The sequence below is a fragment of the Belonocnema kinseyi genome, chromosome 2 (genome assembly GCF_010883055.1).
Source record: "Belonocnema kinseyi isolate 2016_QV_RU_SX_M_011 chromosome 2, B_treatae_v1, whole genome shotgun sequence".
NCBI lineage: Eukaryota > Metazoa > Arthropoda > Insecta > Hymenoptera > Cynipidae > Belonocnema > Belonocnema kinseyi.
Window position 1 is genome coordinate 93,067,186 of NC_046658.1, and position 20,206 is coordinate 93,087,391.

At 23.9% G+C, this 20,206-nt stretch overlaps 1 protein-coding gene across 2 annotated transcripts; it reads right to left on the minus strand.

The window, feature by feature from the left end:
- Window positions 1-5,484: 5,484 nt before the first annotated feature.
- On the minus strand, window positions 5,485-19,496 carry LOC117168281 (AP-3 complex subunit sigma-1). 2 transcript variants are annotated; one of them, XM_033353801.1, is made up of 3 exons: window positions 19,197-19,496; window positions 18,442-18,783; window positions 5,485-6,194 (listed from the first exon to the last, which is right to left on the minus strand). In XM_033353801.1, exons 1-3 carry the CDS (start codon window positions 19,263-19,265, stop codon window positions 6,072-6,074), a joined length of 534 nt encoding a protein of 177 aa, XP_033209692.1. In that variant the 5' UTR covers window positions 19,266-19,496; the 3' UTR covers window positions 5,485-6,071. The 2 variants fall into 2 exon arrangements, with proteins under 2 accessions (XP_033209692.1, XP_033209691.1); XM_033353800.1 differs by having other exon boundaries at window positions 18,442-18,825.
- Window positions 19,497-20,206: the final 710 nt, after the last annotated feature.

The window sequence follows — 20,206 nt, forward strand, 5'->3', positions numbered from 1 at the left end:
AATTTAATTATACCAGTTGAACATTTCATCACTTTAGTTAATAAGTCATCTCTTTAGCTTTATATTAGTTTTTTTAACTGAAAATTTAACTATTCAATTTTTGTTTGAAAAATTACCTTTTTTATTTGAATAATCGTATTTTTTGACAGAAAAATAATGTTCTTAGCTGGAAATTAATATTTTTTGTGAACAATTTAATTATTCCAGTTGAAGATTAATAATATTAGTTAAAATTTTTTTTGTTGAAAATCTAACTATTTAAACGAAAGTAGAACTATTCTATATTTGGTTAAAAATTGATATCTTTAGTTGAAAATTCAACTATCTAGTTGAAGTTCATATTTTTAGTTGAAAATTCGACTATTACAGTTAAAAATTCACAATTTCAGTTAAAAATGACTTTATTTTTTCGGTTTAAAATTCACTTTTATTAAAAATTTAATTTTTTGTGTCGAAAATTTTTTGTTTTTTGGATTAAAAATTAATTTTTGTACTGTAAATCTAGCTATGCCACTTATGGTTAAAAATTGATCTTTTTTAGTTCAAAATTCAACCAAGTATGTCGTTAAAAATTCATGTATTTTGTTGAAAAATCGTCTTTTTTGGAAGAAAATGAACCCTTTTGGTTTTAAATTCCACTATTAGGTTGAATGTTCATTATTTTGTTAAAAATGATTCTTTTTTGGTAGAAAATTAATGTTTTTAGCTGAAATTTCATTTATTTGATTCAAAATTCATCTATTTTGTTGAAAATTTATCTTTTTGTGTGAAAATTCATCTTCGGAGTTGAAAATGCAACTTTTTGTTTAAAAACTTATTTTTTATGGAAGACGCATCATTTTAGTTAACATTTAATTTCCTTGGTTAAAAAAATTTTTTTAATTTGGTTGAAAAATAATTTTTTACTGTTGAAAATGAATTTTTTTACTAATATTGTAGCTTTTCCATTATTTCTACCAAATTTCATCTTTCCTAGTTAATAATTTACTTATATTTTTGAAAAATCGTCTCTGTTTAGTCGAAAATTTAATTACTTTTGTAGAAAATACATATTTTTTTATCGTAAATTCAACTTTATTTGTAAAAAATTCGTATTTTATGTTTTGAAAATTCAACGTCTTGGATGAGATTTTTTATTTTTAGACTGAAAAAATTGAAAAATTCATAAAAGAAGAATATCGGATTATAAAATATCCGAATCAGTAAATCCTCGAATTTAAACAATTGAAAAATCTTTTTTCATTGCAAGTTAATGTATTCCAGTTAACTATTCATCATTTTATTTAATAATTGTTCTTTTGAAACAGAAATAAAATTTTTCAGTGATGAAAGTTTATCCAGTCGTTTAAATTATTTCTTGGAGGTTTCGAATTTTTAAATTTCACAATAGTTTCAAACTCAAATAATTATTAAAAATTAGTTGGAATATTTAAAGAAAAAAATGTAATATTTATCTGAAATTAAGACATCAGTGAATTTACATATTGAAGAACGCTCAATTATTTTTTCCCTTCATAGGTTTTAATTTTGCAAATAAAATTGAATTGTTTGAATTCTGGGAAGTATAATTAGCAATTTAAAAATTACTGGATTTTAAATGATTTAAATTTACTTCAAATAATTGAAATTTTGAAGGGCTTGAGTGTAAAAAAGTTTTAATATTACAATTTTTCGTGACTAAGATTTTTTTCATGTTTAAGGTTTCCTATTTAAAATTACTATTTATTTTCAAAGTTTTTTAAAAATAATTCAATTTATTTTCTTATCTGAAAAAATTGGTCTAATCGGCTTTAATGATAAATTATCATTTTGTTATGTAATTATACTTTAAAATTATATATTTTTCAGAAGATTCGACTTCAAAAAATTCGTTTTAATCGAAGAAAAAAATTCCCGGGTTTTTCCCGGTTCACAAACATTTTTCACATTTTCAATACTCTAAATTAAAGAATCAAACAATGAACTTAAAAATGTTCAAAATATATCACTTGAAGTAATTTTAAGGTCGATACATTAAAAATTGAAAAATATTTTTTTTCAACTTAACAGTTCTGAAGTTAGAAGTTAAATTAGTTTTATTTTAAAAAGTTTAAGCATCCTTGAAAAGCTTTAAAATTTTATTTCAAAATCTTGAGAAATCTAGAAGTGGTTTTAAATTTTTTCAAATTTAAAATAATTTTAGCAATTTTTTCAGAAGTTTAAAATATATTTTAAAATGAATTAAATTTTGTTTCACAACCTTAAAAAAATCCTGCAAATTTAAAACCAAATCCTTAAAATTTAAATTTTTAAATAACAATAGAACTCTTATTATTTGTAAAAAATGAAGTAATTTAAAGTAATATTTAGAAGTTTTAAAAAGGTTTAAATAAAATTTAGAAATTGAAATGATTTCGAATGATTTAAATGAAGTGTGTACAGAAAAAATTTGGCTATTCATACCGTGGTGCAAATACTCACAGCCGAATTAAAAAAAATTGAAAATAATTTATTTTGAAAAATTATTTTAACAGCAAATTTAAAAGATTTAAAGAAATTTCAAAAATTATCAAAAAAGAACCCGGAAATTTTTGAAGGATTTTTCGTTAATTCGCAGGATTTTCCAAAAATTGTAGAAAAAAATCGATTAATTTAAAAATATATTTAGAAGTTCTGAAAAAAATACGTTAACACACTTCGTTTAAATTACCTGAAATCATTTCAAGTTTTTAATTAATTTTGAATCTTTTGAAAACTTCTAGATATTTCTTAAAATTACTCAAATCTTTTCTACCGAAAATAGGTGTTCAATTGTTATTTATATGTCCAGATTTAACAATTTAACTTACAAATTATACATTTCTTAAATGAAAAATGAAATATTGCTAAATATTAAATACTTATTCTTTTTATAAATTAAAAAAAATCAAATTAACTAGGTTAACAATTGAATAATTTAGATTTAAAAAATATTCTTAATTTAATAAAAATCTTTAATTTAAATATTATAGAAATAATATATGTATTAATTTAATTATTTATTGAATGTAATATAAAAAAGAATATAAGGGAAGGCCTGAATTTTTGAATTAAAAATATTTCATTGATAAATCATGAAAATTTTCATTTAAAAATACAATTATCGGAATAAATGATTTATTAATTTCAATTCTTATTAAGATTTTCTAATTGAAACAGTTACAATCTGGAAATTCTCAAATTTGGAACGGATCTAGAATCGTGTTATCAAATCAATTATTATTCAGATTTTTATATTCAAAGTAAAGTTTAAATCTTGAAGACTGCATTTTGATTATTTAAAAAACAGTTGAACTCGAACTTGGGCCAATTTTTCTTCTGAAAATTCGTAAAATTCCCGGTCAAGAACCACCCTGTTTTCAATAAAAAAGAATAAGTATTTTTGAAAAAAGGCGAATGTTCGAAAAACAGTTTTTAACAAAATAGTTGAATTTTCAAATAAAAATATAAATATTTAGCCAAAAATGAAATAGTTAAATTTTCATTTAAAAAAATAATAATTTTAACCCCCCCCCCCCCAACGAGTTTTCAGCAAAGTCGTTAATTTTTTAAATAAAGATATGAATCCTCAATAGGGAGGTCGAAAAAATTTTTTTTCGAATTTTTATGCAAAACGCCCGGAAATTTGTTCGAATCCACAAAAAAATAAACCCATTTTTTTACAAATAATATTTAGAGGTGGCGCAAGCCCCATGAAATTTAACACGTATTTTCCATAAGAAAAAATACGTGTTTGTAAATTTTATTCAGAATTTTCAATATTAGGTGAATCGAGTTCGAAATTCACCATTTCTCTTCACAATTAGTCACAAAATGCGAATAAAATATTACTTTTCAAATATCACCCCCCATAAGTCTGTTTTATAGCGTCCCAAAAAAACCCCATAAGGGAAAAAATGGGGTTTTCGAGTTTTTTGCGCTAATTATGATTTTTCGCGGTTTTTTAAACGCAGATTGTTTCAAATACATGAAGTACTACTTTATACTGATAATTAGATGTTTATTTTAAATTGTTTAAACAATTTATTATTGTTTTTAGCAACATTCTCTTAGAAAAGGGTTAGAAATTCAAGGTTTTTTCTTAATTTTTCAACTTATTTTCAACGTTGCAGTTAGAGCGAGGTAATGATCAATTAAAGTTAACAAAAATAATTGTTTAAACAATATGTTATTAATTATAACAATATTCTCTTAGAATAATGATACACAGTTGCGGTTTTTTCTAAAATTTTCAACTTTTTATCCACTTTTCACTTAAAGTAAGCAATTATTTTATTTTATTTAGCAAAAGTAATTGTTTAAACAAATTGTTAATGTTTATACCTATTTTCTTCTAGATTAATACTACATAGTTGCGGTTTTTTCCTGAAATTTTTAACTTTTTATCACTTGTCAATTAGAGTTAAGTAATAATTAATTTATGTTAACAAAATAATTGTTTAAACAATTTATTATCATTGCTAATAATATTTTCTTTGCTTAATGATAGAAACATGCGGTTTTTTCTGAAATTTTTAAATTTTGCCAACTTTTCACTTGAAGTGAGTTAATATTTAATTTAATTTGACAAAAATAATTGTTTGAACAAATTATTATTGTTTATAGCTATCTTCTCTTAGGCTAGTGCTAAAAAGTTGCGTTTTTTTCTTAAATGTTTAACTTTGTTTTACCTTTTTAGCTGTGAACAAATAATAAATAAACATTAGAGAGAATCAGATTTTAAATAGTATTGTATTACTTCAAGTAAATTATTTTTGTTCTTTTCCCAATGTTCAAAAAAAGTAATTAAAACAAAAAAGCTATTATACAAAAGAGACAAAAACAAAGAATGGTATAATTAAAAGTAAAAAAGAAAGAGATTGTTTAAAATATGATTCTCTCTAATGTTTATTTATTATTTGTTCACAGCTAAAAAGGTAAAGCAAAGTTAAACATTTCAGAAAACACCACAATTTTCTAGCACTTATCTAAGAGAAAATGGTTATAAACAATAATAAATTGTTTAAATAAGCATATTTATTAACTCGCTTTAATTATTACCTCACTAAGTGAAAAGTGGATAAAAAGCTTAAGAGTTTAGAAAAAACCGCAACTTATGGGGGTTTTTTGGGACCCTATAAAACAGAGTTATGGGGGCGATATTTGAAAAGTAATATTTTATTCGTATTCTGTGACTAATTGTGAAGAGAAATGGTAAATTTCGAACTCGATTCACCTAATATTGAGAATTTTAAATAAAGTTTACAAAAACGTCTCTTTTTCTTATGGAAAGTACGTTTTATACTTCCTGGGCCTTGCGGCACCTATAAATATTATTTTTTCAAACAAAAAAATGGGTTTATTTTTCTGTGGATTAGAACAAATTTCCGGGCGTTTTGCATACAAATTCGAAAAAAAAATTGTAATAAATTTTTGGATCACCCTAATCCTCAATTATAAAGTGCGGGGATAAAGAAAGCTGTTGAGTAGAGAAATAATTCTGATTTTTAATTCAGAAATATAGGTGGCACATGAGCACCAGGTGCCATAAACAATATCGTAGAATACAATAATATGTAATTTGTATCGCATAAATACAATGCACAAGGAACCTCTAATTCAAGGAATGATATTCACACGTAACACTTTCGCACAATATGCTGGTAAAAAATGGACACATTCAGCAATTGAGTATCAATTCGAGTTCTCGAATCGTTGATTTATCAATCAGCTGAGACTGCTGTTGATTCGAGACGAGAAACTCTTCTCTAGAGTCTAATTTCTCTTCTTTAAAGTCAAGCCTCTTTCCTCTATTCAAAAAGGATACCTACACTTAATACCGTATTATAATTGCTGTTTCTCTTCTCTTCTGTTATTTTCTTTTCTTCCTTTCATTTGCGGAAATTAGCCCTGGTAGCGGTGCCAAGTGTCAGAATGTAGGATGAATTCGCAGGTAGTATTGGCATCTTCTCGTTCGTTCGAAAAGAATGGAAAACATTTCCATCCACGGCCTCGACGACCTGGTACACGAAAGAAGAACCCAGTCAACTTGGAGCCAGGGACGTGACGGCTGGTCAGAATTTTAGATCCTTTATCGCTTGAGGTAAATCGGGCAATTTCATGTCCTTTATTTGCTGGGGGATGTTCATATTCTTCATTGCCGAAACGGCCCTCGCGGGTGCTGCCGTTATTCCCGCCTGAAAAAAATCAGAACGAGAGAGATTTTAAATATCTGGAAATACTTATCCGAATTTCTGCGATTGTTGATAAAAGAAATTTTTGTTTTTTTGACGGCAAATTAAGAGAAAAAGATTGAAATATTTACATATTTCAGGTCTGCCAGCAACATTCTAAATTTAAAAAAAGTGAGAGAGAGAAAAAAGGATTTTCTGAAATAGACAGTCGGAGGTCATTGAGTGCGTAAAAGTAAAAAATAGGGCGGCCACTGGACCGGGGAAAAAACAAGAAATGGCATCCAATTCATTTTTTAACCGGGAATTTTAGACAATTTTGGATTTTTAGAAATATCGCAAATGTCACTTCAGACGATATAATGCAATTCAAAATAGCTTCAATTAAAACCTTTTAAAAATCTTAGTCTTCATTTTTAGTCTTCATTTATAAACTTACATTTTCAATTTAGAGATTTTTAAAATGCAATTTTGAAGACTTAAATAATTGAAAATTACGTTGGAATAATTGAATTAGATTAAAATTTTGAAATTGAATATAAATTTAAAAGCATGTGAAATTTTATAAACTATTTTCAATTTTTAAATTATTTCAAATTAATAGACTCATAATTAAACACTTTTATTTAATTTAAGGTTCATACTCAAATATTTTTTTAAACTAAAATACTTCAATTTTAACCCATTCAAAATAAAAACTTTTTAATACAAAAAAAAAGTTGTAATTCTCAGCAACATTTGATAATATTTTTAAAAAATAATAATTTGTATGCGAAATACTTGAATTTAGATTTATAAATAAAAATAGAAAAAATATTAGTTTGAAACAAGTGAAAATTAAAACAATTCGGCTTAAAAGGATGTATAAAAAAAACTTTGAAACAAGGAAGTTTTAGTTATTAATTTTTGATGAGTTGACAGGAACGTTTGATATTTTAAAGATTTTTATCGAGTTGGAAAGGACGAAATTTTGGTTTTCAATATTTTGCGAAATGGAAGGATATTTTTTTATTTTTAAGATTTTTATTGAATTGGAAGGGAGGGAATTTCGGTTTTTAATTTTTTCTAAATTGGAATAGAAACTTTTTTATTTTTAAGATTTTTGTCAAGTTGTTAGGTAAACAAATTTGGCAATACACTTTTTTCTTACTTGGAAGAGGAACTGTTTTGTTGTTTACATTTTTATTGAGTTTGAAAGAAGAAAATTTAATTTTTTAATTTTCCTTCATTTGGCAGAGGAATACGTTTTTTTTTAAAGATTTTGATCGAGTTTGAAAGGAGGAAATTTTGATTTTTAATATTTTATGAATTAGAATTAATAATTTTTTATTTTTAACATGTTCATGAAGTTGAAAGGCAAAAAATTTTGGCTTTTGATTTTTTCTAAATTGCAATTTTTGTTTTTAATTTTTGTTGAGTTGCTAGAAGAACATTTTATATTGTACAGTTTTTTATCAAGTTGGAAAAGAGAGAATTTTGGTTATCAGTATATTAAAAATTGGTAGATGGATAATTGTTTCTTTTTAACATTGTATTGATTTGGATGAGAGAAAATTTTGATTTTTAATTTTTTTTTTTAGATTGGAAGAGGGACTTTTTTCAATTTGGAAGAGGAAATTTTTTGTTTTTTACATTGTATCGAGTTGCAGTCGGGCAAATTTGTCATTTTAAATATTTTTATTGAGTCTGAAAGAAGTAATTTTCAGTTTTTAATTTTTGTTGAATTGGCAGAGGGACAGTTAATATTTTAAAGATTTTGATCGTGTTTTAAAGGCATAAATTTTAGTTTTAAATATTTTATCAACTGAAAGGATAATTTTTTTATTTTTAATATTTTTATTGAATACTTTAAGATTTATTGTAAGCAATTCAAAATTCCTTGGAATCTTTTTAAGTTCTCTCAAATATTGAAAATTCTTTAAAACCGCTTGAAATTTGTTTGAGCTCTTGAAAATTTCTTTGAAGTTTTTCAAATGTCCTGAATAATTTGAAATACTTTAAAATCGTATTAAATCTCTTGAAACAATTGCTTGCAAAAAATTTTTTAGTTTAATTGAATCTCGAAATCGAATCTCAAATTAAAATGTCAAAACTTAAAAAATTTAATATTTCAAACTTAGGATTTTGAAAATTGGATTATTTAAAATTAAAAGAAATTGAAAATCCTTTAAAATGTTGAAAATACGATAATTTCCAAAATTTAATATTTTAAAATTAGGATTTGGAAAGTTAGATCATTCGAATTAAAAGTATTTGAAAACGCTTCGAAATTCCTTCAAATCCTATGAAATCCCATTAAATTATCGAAATCAATTGAAAATTCCTTCGAATTTTTTTAAATACTGAAAAATATTTCAAATACATTGACATCTATTTTAAATCCCTTAAAACTTTTTAAATTTCTTTAAAATTCCTTGGGAAAACAATATTATTTTAAATTGAAGAATTATGAAATTAAATAATTTCAGATTAAAATTTCGAAAATAGAACAATTTTAATACGTTCAAAATTGAAAAAATAAAATTGATCAAAAATACTTTGAAGTCCCTTAAAATGATTAAAAATGTAATATTTCCATACTAGAATTTTTAAAACTAAATTATTTAAAATTCAAAAGAATTGAAATTGTCAAGTCTTATGAAATCCCAGAATTTGAAATTGTTACTACATAATAAAAATAATTATACTTTATTATACAAATTTAACAAGAAATTATTTTTAAAGTTTTTTTAGAATAATTAAATTTGAAAGTTTTGGTTTTTAAGGTTTTTATTGAGTTGGAAGGAAGGAAATTTTGGTTTTAATTTTTTTCTGAATTGGAAGAGGGACATTTTTTTATTTTTACGATTTTAATCGAGTTGGAATTGACCACATTTTTTTCTGAATTCTAAGAGGTCATTTTTTAGTTTTTGGCATTTTATTTGGGTTATTTTTTCTGAATTGGAAGAGGCCGTTTATTTCTTTAAACATTCATTGAGTTAAAGGAGGAACATTTTTATTTTCAAACTTTTTTCTGAATTAGACGATAATTTCTATGTTTTCACATTTTTATTAAGTTGAAAGGGAGGAAATTTCGATTTTCAATTTTTTTATAAACTGGAAGAGGCACTTTTTTGTTTTAAAAATTTTTATTGAGTTGGAAGAGAGGAAAATTTTGTTTATTTGTTTTTATGAATTGTAGGATGCGAATTTGGATTGTTAACACTTTTTTTCAGTGACCGAGGGGCAAATTTGAAAGAGGGACATGTTTTACTATTAAAATTTTTATTCGTGTGAATTGAGAGGGAGAATTAGTTAAACAAATTTAGTTTAGTAGCATTTAAATTCAATTTTGATTAATTCAAATGAAAATTTTGGCATTTTTAAGAGTTCGAACTTTTTGTCTTTAACGAACGTGAAAATTGTTTGCGTTCCGGGGAAAAAACGGGAATTTTTTTCTATATTAAATTGGCCACCCTGAAAAAAGAAAAGAGAGGAAAGAAATGATTACAGAAGTGGATAAATCACACAAATTTGAAAAATGTGATTTTTTTTATAGTGATTAAAAGTGGTGAAATGGACTTGCTGGCAAGCTTGAATGCTTGGTATCTACATAGGCGGAAAAGAAATGGACTAACAAACTATCTACCACTACTTTGTTAAGGAGAGGGCCCAAGGAGTATTACTGGACAAGTCGAGAATTCTCGGTGCGACACGTAACTCCCCTAAAATTCACGTTAGATGGAATCAATGATACCAATCCCTAAAAGTGGCAGAAAGTAGGTTAAGGCATGCAGAAGATTTACAAATTGCTTTGTAAACTTGTAATCTACAGAACAGCATCTACAAAAAAAACACTAACAAAATAAATAAAAAATCTTTCTAAAAAGCATATATATTCTGTTTGAGGTTTTGAACGTTAAAACTAACATTTTTATTTAATTTTTTAAATTTTAACTTGTAAAAATCAGATACATTCTCTATACATTATCGCTCAATTTAAACGAGTTTAAATAATTTAAATAATTTAAAATATTTCTGATTTGGAACAGAGAATTAAAAAAAAATTATAATTCTAAATTAGAACATCAGATAATTTTTAGTCATACGAATTACTATCATGATCTGGGAAAAAGGATTTTGCAAAAGAATTATAATTCTAAATTTGAAACGAATTTTTTTAATTCCTCTCTTCTAAAGCAGAATAAAATTTTTTTTCGTTTAATGTACAAAAAGCTCCCTCCTCTACGTCAAATAATAATTCTTTACGAAAATTCCCTTTTCAAAAGTCAAAATTACAATTCTTTATAGAAATACCCTGTTTCAAGTAACTATTCAATTTATTTCCAAAAATTCTGTTTCCAAAGTTGAATTCCCTCTTTTAAGTCAGAATTATATTTATTTAAAAAAATGTTCTATCATAATTCAGAAATATAGTAACTCCATTTTTCTAAAATTTGGAAGAGGAAAGTTTCAAATTCCGGCCGAATTATATTGTAGAAAATCATGAGAATCTCAGATTTCACTGCAAAAAATTATCTCAAAATATGGAAAATAGTTTGATTTTTCACGAAAATATTGAAATAAAAGGGGAATAAATTCTTTTAAGTAAAATTAATAGATGCACCATGTTGAATTTCCAACCGAAAAAGAATTTCCACTAAGAGAGATGAATTTTCAAGAAAAAAGTTGAGTTTTCAAAATAAAAAATCGAACGATCTAGAAACCCTTTTACTTCTAAATTCAAGAAGATCAATTTTTATCGAAAAAATTAATTTGTATACACGAAACATAAACATTCAACCAAATAGTTAAACTTTGAAGCCAAAGAAACCAATTTTCCATCAAATAATTTAAGTTTTAACCAAATAGTTTATATTTCAACCAAAAAAAGATTTTAATTCTAAATAAAAAAAAAGCTGAATGTTTAACAGAAACACGAGTTTTCAACAAAGTAATACTTTCAACTAAGTAGTTCCATTTTCAACGAAAAAAGATGAATTCCCAATTAAAAATAGAATAGTTGATATTTCAACCAAAAAGATGAATTTTTAACAATTCAAATAGTGGAATTATCTGGTAAAAGAATTTTATTTGAATAAAAAAAAATTTCATCAAAATAATTAAATTTTTAACAAGAGGGATGAATCTTCATAAGAGGAAAGAAAAAAATTATAACAAAATAGTTCAATTTTTAACCAAAAAGTTCATAGTTCAACCGAAAAAGATTTTAATTTTATACCAGATTCATTTTTAGTCAAACATTAACATTTTTAAAACAAAATCTAATTTTCAAAAAAGTAATTAAAGTTTCAACCATAAATGAATCTTCAGCAAAAAAAAATGCATTTTAATTAAGAAGTAGAATTTTAATTAAGGTAGACTTTTCTACAAAAGAGAAGATTAAGACTAAACTAACACTAATTGAATAAATTTAAAGTAAAAAGACGAATTTTTTAGAAGATATGTAGTTGAATTTTCAAAAAAATTTCATTTTTAATCAAGAAAAATGACTTCTCTACAAAACCAAATGGTCACATTTTCAAATAAAAAAAGATTAAATTGAAACCGGGAAAAGTTGCATTTTTAAGGAAGTATTTAAATTTTCAATCCCAAAAGCCGAATTTTTCAGAAGAAACTTATTAATTTTCAACAAAAAATTCATTTGAATCAAGAAAGATGAAGTTTCAGCAAAGAAAGATAACTTATCTACCAAAAAAGATGAATTTTTAATCCGAAAGAACGATTTTTCTATGCAAAAAGTCGAGTCTTCAAGAAAATAGTTCAATTTTCGGCCAAAAAAGAAAAAATTCGAACAAAATCTTTTAATATTCAACAAAAAAGTTCATTCTCAATAAAAAATTTTAATTTTCAATCAAAGAGGTGACTTTTTAAAAAAATAGTTGAATTGAATAAATTATAAAACAAAAATATAATAACTCTTCAATTGCAAAGAATAAGCTTTCATTCAAGAAAGATTAATTTTCTACCAAAGATTCACTTTCTACTAAAAAAGACGAATTTTCAATAAAATAGTAAAAATTTTAACAAAAAATGTACAATAATATACTTAAATTTTCATCCAAAATGGATAACATTTTTACAGAGTTGTTAAACGAAAAATACGCTTTTACTACAAAACATTTAAATTATCAACCCGAAATGATGTATTTTTTAAGTAAAAAGTTAATTTTTGACCACATAATTAAATTTTCAGCCGTAAAGATGACTTTTCAAAAGAATAGCGGAAGTTTCAACAAAATAATACAGTTTTTAACCAAAAATATGATTGTAAACTTTTCGATTTTTCAAACGAAAAAGAGAGGAATTTTCAACAACAAAAAACTAGAATTCTCCACACAAAAATAAGAATTTTCAAGAGAAAAACTAATTTCCAACTAAATACTTGAATTCTATTAAACAAAAATATTTCCTCTTCTAAAAATTCCTTAATTAATAGTAATTTGATCGTGATCCTTAGAAGTATAATTGAATATTTCTGCCCAAGATTACAGTATATAAAACAAATTATTTGCAAATGCATAATGGCAAATTTTCGAATATTAAGAGTTCTAAAAATTTTTGAAACAAAAGATTTTAAAATTCTTCGTATTTAAAAGAAATGAGAATAATACATAAGTCCTCCAATATTGCGTATTTGAGAAAATAATGTTTAGAATTTTAATTTTAAATTCCTTTTCATTTTAGCATTTGAGCTGCTAAAAAAATTTTTTTTTCAATTTTAATTATTGAATTAGAAAATAAACCTTGATACTTTTGTTTTTAGAAAGATTTTATAATATTTAAAAAATATTTGATGCAACATTGAAATATATGGATTGAAATTGAAAATTTTAAATTGTGCTTTTTTAATTTCTAAGTAGTAAAAGGTTATTATATATAGTTTTTAGTTATATTTAAAAAATTGAAACAATTTTAAGAGACTTTGCTCCAAAATTTGTTTAAACTGAATATTCGAAAATGTGTCATTATGCATTTTCAAATAGTTTGTTGTTGATATTATAAAATAAACAGATGTATTTATAACGAAAAAAATTGATTTTTTATAAAAAAAGAATTTTTACAAAATATAAAATTTGTTAACCAAATATAAATTTTCTATTAAATTGTTGAATTTTAGAACCCAAAGTACGAATTTTCAAGAAAATAGTGAAATTTTGAACCAATCATTTGAATTTTCAACGAAATATTTCCATTTTTAGGTAAAAAATTAATTTTCAACAAAAAAAGCAAATGAATTTTGAACTAAAATTACGAATCAACCAAAAAGCTGAGCTTTTAAGAAAGACAGTTCAAATTTCAACCAAGGAGCTTAATTTTCAAATTAAAAAGATGAATTTTTAATATTAAGTGTAATATATAATATTTAAACAAAATATTGTAATAAGAAATTAAAAACAGCTGGATTTATTTTTAAAAAACTGAATTTTCAACAACATAATTAAATTTTCTATTAAATTTGGTAAATTTTAGAACTGAAAATATAAATTTTCCACAGAACAGTTAAATTTTCAACTAAAAAATTAATTTACTATAAAAAAAGATTAGATTTTAATCAGAAGATTGCAATTTTTACTATAAAATAGTTCGTTTTTTAATTTAGATAAATCGATGGTCAAGAGAAATAAATTTCAATAAATTTGTTGAATTTTCAAATCAAAAAGACGAATTTTCAACACAACAGTTAAATTTTTAACCAAGAAGTATGACTTTTTAACAAAATTGTTGAATTTTCAAGAAAATAATTTATTTTTGAACGAAAAAATAACATTTTTAATCGAAAATACTATTTGTACTATTCTTGGTCTTTGAAGTGAGTTAGATGCCTGTAGATTAATTAATTTTGAGATATATAAAGGAATTCAATGGATTTTAAACGACTCGAAAGGTATTAAGTTATTTTTCAAAAATCCAAAGAATGAATTATTTTTTTCTTAAATCTTTGTGAAATCTTCTAAACCAATTTGAAATTGTTAAAAATCTTTGAAATCCGGTGTACTGCCGACTTTTTGAAAATTTTCTGCAATATTTGTGAAATATTTTCTATTAATTTGAAATCTTTTTAAATGTTGGTAAAATCTTTGAAATCGCTGTGAAATATTTTTTAATATTTCTGAAATCTTCGAAATCTTTGTGAAATCTTCTAAACAAATTTGAAATTGTTAAAAATCTTTCAAATCTGATGTACTGTCCAATTATTGAAATTTTTATGCAATATTTGTGAAATATTTTGTATTAATTTGAAATCTTTTTAAATTTTGGTAAGATCTTTGCGAAAATGTTTGAAATCTTTATGATATATTTTCAATATTTCTGAAAACTTTCTTTAACTTTTTGACTGTGAAATCTCTTGTGTTCGTTTGAGATCATAGAAATCTTTTGAAATGTAAAAAATCAAACATTTTATTTTTAATTAAAGAATCTCGAAAGTACCTGATTTAAGACTAAAATCTCAAAAATAGGACAATTTTAAAACTTTAAAGACTAAATTAATTATTTTCAATCCTTTCAAATCGCTTCAAATTTTTTATGAAATAGTTGAAATATTTGAGAAAGCTTTTTTCGATCTTTGTTTGTCAAATTTGTTGTGTTCGTTTGCAATTATTGAAATCTTTTGAAACTCTTATGAATTATTTAAAATATTTGCAAAATCTTCCTGTAATATTTTGTATTCATTTGAAATCATAAAAATATTTTTTAAATGTTTAAAATCTTTGTAAAATCTCTTAAATCTTCTGAAACAAATTTAAAATCGTTTAAATCTTTTAAATCTGGTGTACTTTTTGAAATCTTTGAATTTGAAACCTTTATGAAAGTCTTATGAATTCTTGCAAATATTTGTCAAATATTTTGTATTAATTTGAAATCATTACAAGATTTTTATAAAATCTTTGAAATCCTTGAAATTACTGTCAAGTGTTTTAAAATACTTTTGAAATGTTCGAAATGCTTGTAAAATCTTTGAAATCGTTGTGAAATCTTCTTAAAAAGTTTGAAATTGTTAAGAATCTTTGAAATCTGGTATACTGTCCATTTTTTCAAATTTTTATGAAATATTTGCGAAATATTTTGTATTAATTTAAAATCTTTTTCAATTTTGTTAAAATCTTTTAAATCCTTTAAGTTCATTTGAAATGATTGAAATCTATTGAAATCTCAAAAATTTAAAATTGTATTTTTAAGTAAAGAATCTCGAAAGTAAATTATTTAAGATTAAAATGTCGAAAATAGGACAATTTTAAAACTTCAAAGATTAAATAAATGATTTAAAACCCTTTTAAATCGCTTCAAATTTTTTTATGAAATATTTGTAAAAGCTTTATTTAATCTTTGTTTGTGAAATCTTTTTTGTTCGTTTGAAATCATTGAAATCTTTTCAAATTTTTTCAAATTTATTGAAACCTTTTAAAATTTTTGAAAATCTTTGAATTCTTAGTGAAATCTTTTGTATTTATTTAAAATCATAAAAATATTTTAAATCTTTTAAAATTTGGTAAGATCTTTCAAATCCTTGAAATTGTTTTGAAATACTTGTAAAATGTTCGAAATCTTTTTAAAATCTGTGAAATCTTTGTGAAATATTTTGTATTAATTTGAAATCTTTTTAAATTTTAGTGAAATCTTTGAAATCCTTGAAATCTTTATGACATATTTACAATATTTGCGAAAACTTTGTTTAATCTTTGTTTGTGAAATCTTTTGTGTTCGCTTGAAATCATAGAAATCTTTGGAAATCTTAAAAATCAAAAATTGTATTTTTAATTGAAGAATCTCGAAAGTAAGTGATTTAGGATTCAAATGTCGAAAATAGGAGAATTTTAAATCTTTAAAGATTAAATTAATTATTTTAAGTCCTTTAAAATCGCTTCCAATTTTATATGAAATATTTGAGAAAGCTTTCTTTAATCTTTGTTTGTGAAATCTTTTGTGTTCGTATGAAATTATTGGAATATTTTGAAATCCTTATAAGTACTTTGAAGTATTTGTGAAATCTTTGTGAAATCTTCTGATAAAATTTGAAATTGTTAAAAATCTATGAAGTCTGGTGCACTGTCCACATTTTAAAATTTTTATGAAATATTTTGTATTCATTTGAAATATTTTTAAATGTTGGTAAAATCTTTGAAATCGTTGTGAAACATTTTAAAATATTTGTGAAATCTTTGTAAAATCTTTGTGAAATATTTGTGAAATCTTCTAATAAAATTTGAAATTGTTAAAAATCTTGGAAATCTGGTGTACTGTCCACTTATTGAAATTTTTATGAAATATTTGTGAAATATTTATGAAATATTTTGTACTAATTTGAGATCTTTTTAAACTTTGGTAAAATTTTTGAAATCTTTATGAAATATTTGTGAAAGCTTTCTTTAATCTTTCTTTTTTAATCTTTTGTGTTCGTTTGAAATCATAGAAAACTTTTGAAATCTCCAAAATCAAAAATTGTATTTTTAATTGAAGAATCTCGAAAGTAAATGATTTTTGGTTAGTGTCGAAAATAGGACAATTTTAAAACTTTAAAGGTTAAATTATTTATTTAAAATCCTTTGAAATTACTTCAAATTTTTTTATGAAATATTTGTAAAAGCTTTCTTTAATTTTTTTTTTTTTTAAATCTGTTGTGTTCGTTTGAAATCATTGAAATCTTTGGAAACCCTTATAAATACTTAAAAATTTTTGAGAAATCTTCCTGAAATCTTTTGTATTCATTTAAAATCATTCAAATATTTGAAATCTTTGTAAAATCTTCTAAAAAAACTATTAATAGTTTAAATCTTTAAATGTCTTGAAGTCTTTGAATTTTAAATCCATATGAAATTTTTAGGAAATCTTTTAAATATATCTGAAATCTTTGGTATTCATTGGAAATCATTAACACATTTTAAATCTTTGTGAAATCTTTTGAAATCTTTTTAAATCTTGTTAAAATCTTTGAAATCCTTGTGAAATGTTTTGAAATATTTGTGAAATCTTCGAAATCTTTGAAACCGTTATGAAATATTTGGTATTAATATGAAATCTGTTTAAATTTTGGTAAAATATTTTAAATTGTTATGAAATGTTTTTCAATATTTGTGAAATCTTCGAAAACTTTGTAAAATATTTGAAATCTTTGTGAAATCTTCTAATAAAATTTTTAATTGTTCAGAATTTTTTAAATCTGGTGTCACTTATTGAAATTTTCATGAAATTTTTGTATTAATTTCAAATCTTTTTAAAATTTGGTAAAAACTTTGAAATCTTTATTAAATCTTTTCAATATTTGTGACAACTTTCTTTAATTTTTGTTTGTGAAATCTTTTGTGTTCGTTTAAAATCACAGAAATCTTTTGAAACCCTTATAAATACTTTGAACTATTTGTGAAATCTTCTAAAACAAATTTAAAATTGTTTGAATGTTTAAAATGTCTTGAAATCTTTGAATTTAAAATCTTCATGAAAATCTTATGAAATCTTTGTCAAATACTTTGTATTTATTTCAAATCATTAAAAGATTTTAAATCTTTGTGAAATCTTTTTAAATTTTGGTAAAATCTTTGAAATCGTGAAATCTTCTAAACAAATTTGAAATTGTTACAAATCTTTGAAATCTGGTGTACTGTCAATTTTTTGAAATTTTTATGAAATATTTGTAAAATCTTTTGTATTAATTTGAAATCTTTTTAAATTTTGGTAAAATGTTTGAAATTTTTGCAATATTTTAGAAAACTTTCTTTAATTTTTTGTGTTCGTTTGAAATCATGGAAATATTTTGAAATCTCAAAAACCAAAAATTGTATTTTTAATTGAAGAATCTCGAAAGTAAATTATTTGTGATTAAAATGTCGAAAATAGGACAATTTAAAAACTTTAAAGATTAAATTAATTATTTAAAATCCTTTGAATTTTTTCAAATCCTTTGAAATTTTTAATGAAATATTTGAAATATTTGTGAAAGCTTTCTGAAACCTTTTGAAATCGTTTAAAGTCTTTGAAATGTTTTGAAATCTTTGACATCTGGTATACTGTACCCTTTATAAAATATGCAAATCCTTAAAATCATTATGAAATATTGAAAATCTTTCTTTTTCAAATCCTTGAATAATTTTTAAGGCTTTAAAATCTGTGAACTCTTTTTAAAACTTTCAAAATCCTTTTAAATATTATAAGAGCTTTAAAATTTTTGAAATCTGACACAAAAAATGAAAGTGGTAAACAGTTCGGGAGTGCCTAGTGAAAGAAATAGAAATAGAAATAGAAGAAAAAATCTTACCTCTTGTTTCTCAAGTTTAGTTTGATCATCTATCCTCGTGAGGATTTCTGTCATATTTGTTTCTAGTACCATTCCGCCCATAACTAATTCATTTAGTATATAATGGACCTTGTCCACGTGAAATATAAGATCTAGTTCGCAAACGTTTTCGAAACATTTGTCCAATGTTTCGACGAAGACTTGAATCAAGTCCAGAATTCCAAGTTCCGACTCGGAACTATCGACACAAAAGACGAAATAGAGAGTTGCATAGTGTCGATAAATCAATTTGTAATCAGATCCTCCGATAAGGCTGCCGCCTTCTAGAAAATTGCACACATTGTCGTCCCGCTTTGAAACTAACTGGAATGTTTCTTTTATTATTTGCTGCTGCATATCCTCGTTCTATATACAAATCAACTATTAGCCTCAGGAATTTAAAAGCAATTCTATTTAGAAAAATTCTTGTCCAGATTCATCAAATTACACAAATATTTACCGATAAATACAGGTTTCTAAAGAATTCAATACTTTGGGTTTTAACAGAAAAGTGAGGTTAAGTTTCTCTGTAGAAATATAGGTTAATTTAATTATTTCGAATCTTTCGAATAAATAGAAAAGCAAATAAAGGAAATTAAATTTTTGGAACATCATTTTAGAGCTTCAATATGAATGACAAAAATAGGAATGATTGGAAAGGAGAAAAAGAGATAAATCTGTTTGAAATCAAGTGTGAGCTAAAAATCTAAATAACATAAAAAGGCGAAAGTACTTACAAAATATTGATAAAATTTTGAAAGCCTTGGCTTTCCATGATTGTTGAAGACCAAAATAGCCTTTATCATTGTGAAAATTGTTGATAATATGGTTATTTACTTCACGTTAAACATGCAGAATCGATTATTTGCATGCTTACGTGTGGAATTTCACTTTCGAATTAAAATTTCACTGGTTGTTCGTCAATCAAACAATGGTCACTTTCAAACTCGTAACAATTTGACAACAACCTGCAGTTACAATAATTGTTTCTGTGAAAATTTATGAAAATTGATAGGCCAAGTTGGCTCAAATGTCGAACCAGTCGAACACGAAGTATTACCATTTCAAAATCGTGATTGACCTTACCGACAACATTTTTATCAAAATAGCGCGAAACTTTAATTTTATATCAGCAGTAAATATACGCTTTCACGCGCATCTAGAATTTTGTTAAGATCCTAAACAATTTAAAAATCTATTATTGGGACAACTAAAAAATCCCGATAATTAAAATTCCCAAATAATCAGATTCCCGAATTTGTAAATTCAAATATTTCAAAATATTATTTAATAAAAATATAATAATATAATATTGTTATAAAAAAATGGTTTCATAATTTACGTTCGAGAATTTCGTAGTACGGTTATTTTATAATTCGGCCATTTTCTTTCTGGAATTTTATTATACCGGAATTTTTTTTCGGGAATTTTCCAACTCGGTAATATTATAAATAGTTCATGAATTTTTGTATTCGGGAATTTTCCAATTCTGGAAATTTACAACGTCAGGAGTTTTATTTTTCGGGAATGTCATAATACTGGAACTTTTATTATTCGGTAATTTTTCAATTCGGTAATATTATAAACTGTTTAGGAATTACGAGGTAGTTCAATAAGTCCTTAGAATGACCAACAAATGGCGCGCATCGCTCCAAATCATCTGTTTTCAGTCAGCACCACTCCCGACTAGATATATGGTGCAGTCACAGTCCACATCTTCTGAGTTTAAGTGTTTTTATAACCAATT

Bases quoted from the DNA above. Each gene is read 5' to 3' on its own strand.
- LOC117168281 (XM_033353800.1), bottom strand. From the start codon at position 19,265: ATGATAAAGGCTATTTTGGTCTTCAACAATCATGGAAAGCCAAGGCTT. The intron at 18,826-19,196 runs GTAAGTACTTTC...ATTTGTATATAG, and splicing joins CAAAATTTTATCAATATTTT to AACGAGGATATGCAGCAGCA. The intron at 6,195-18,441 runs GTAAGATTTTTT...GATTTTTTTCAG, and splicing joins CTAAACTTGAGAAACAAGAG to GCGGGAATAACGGCAGCACC.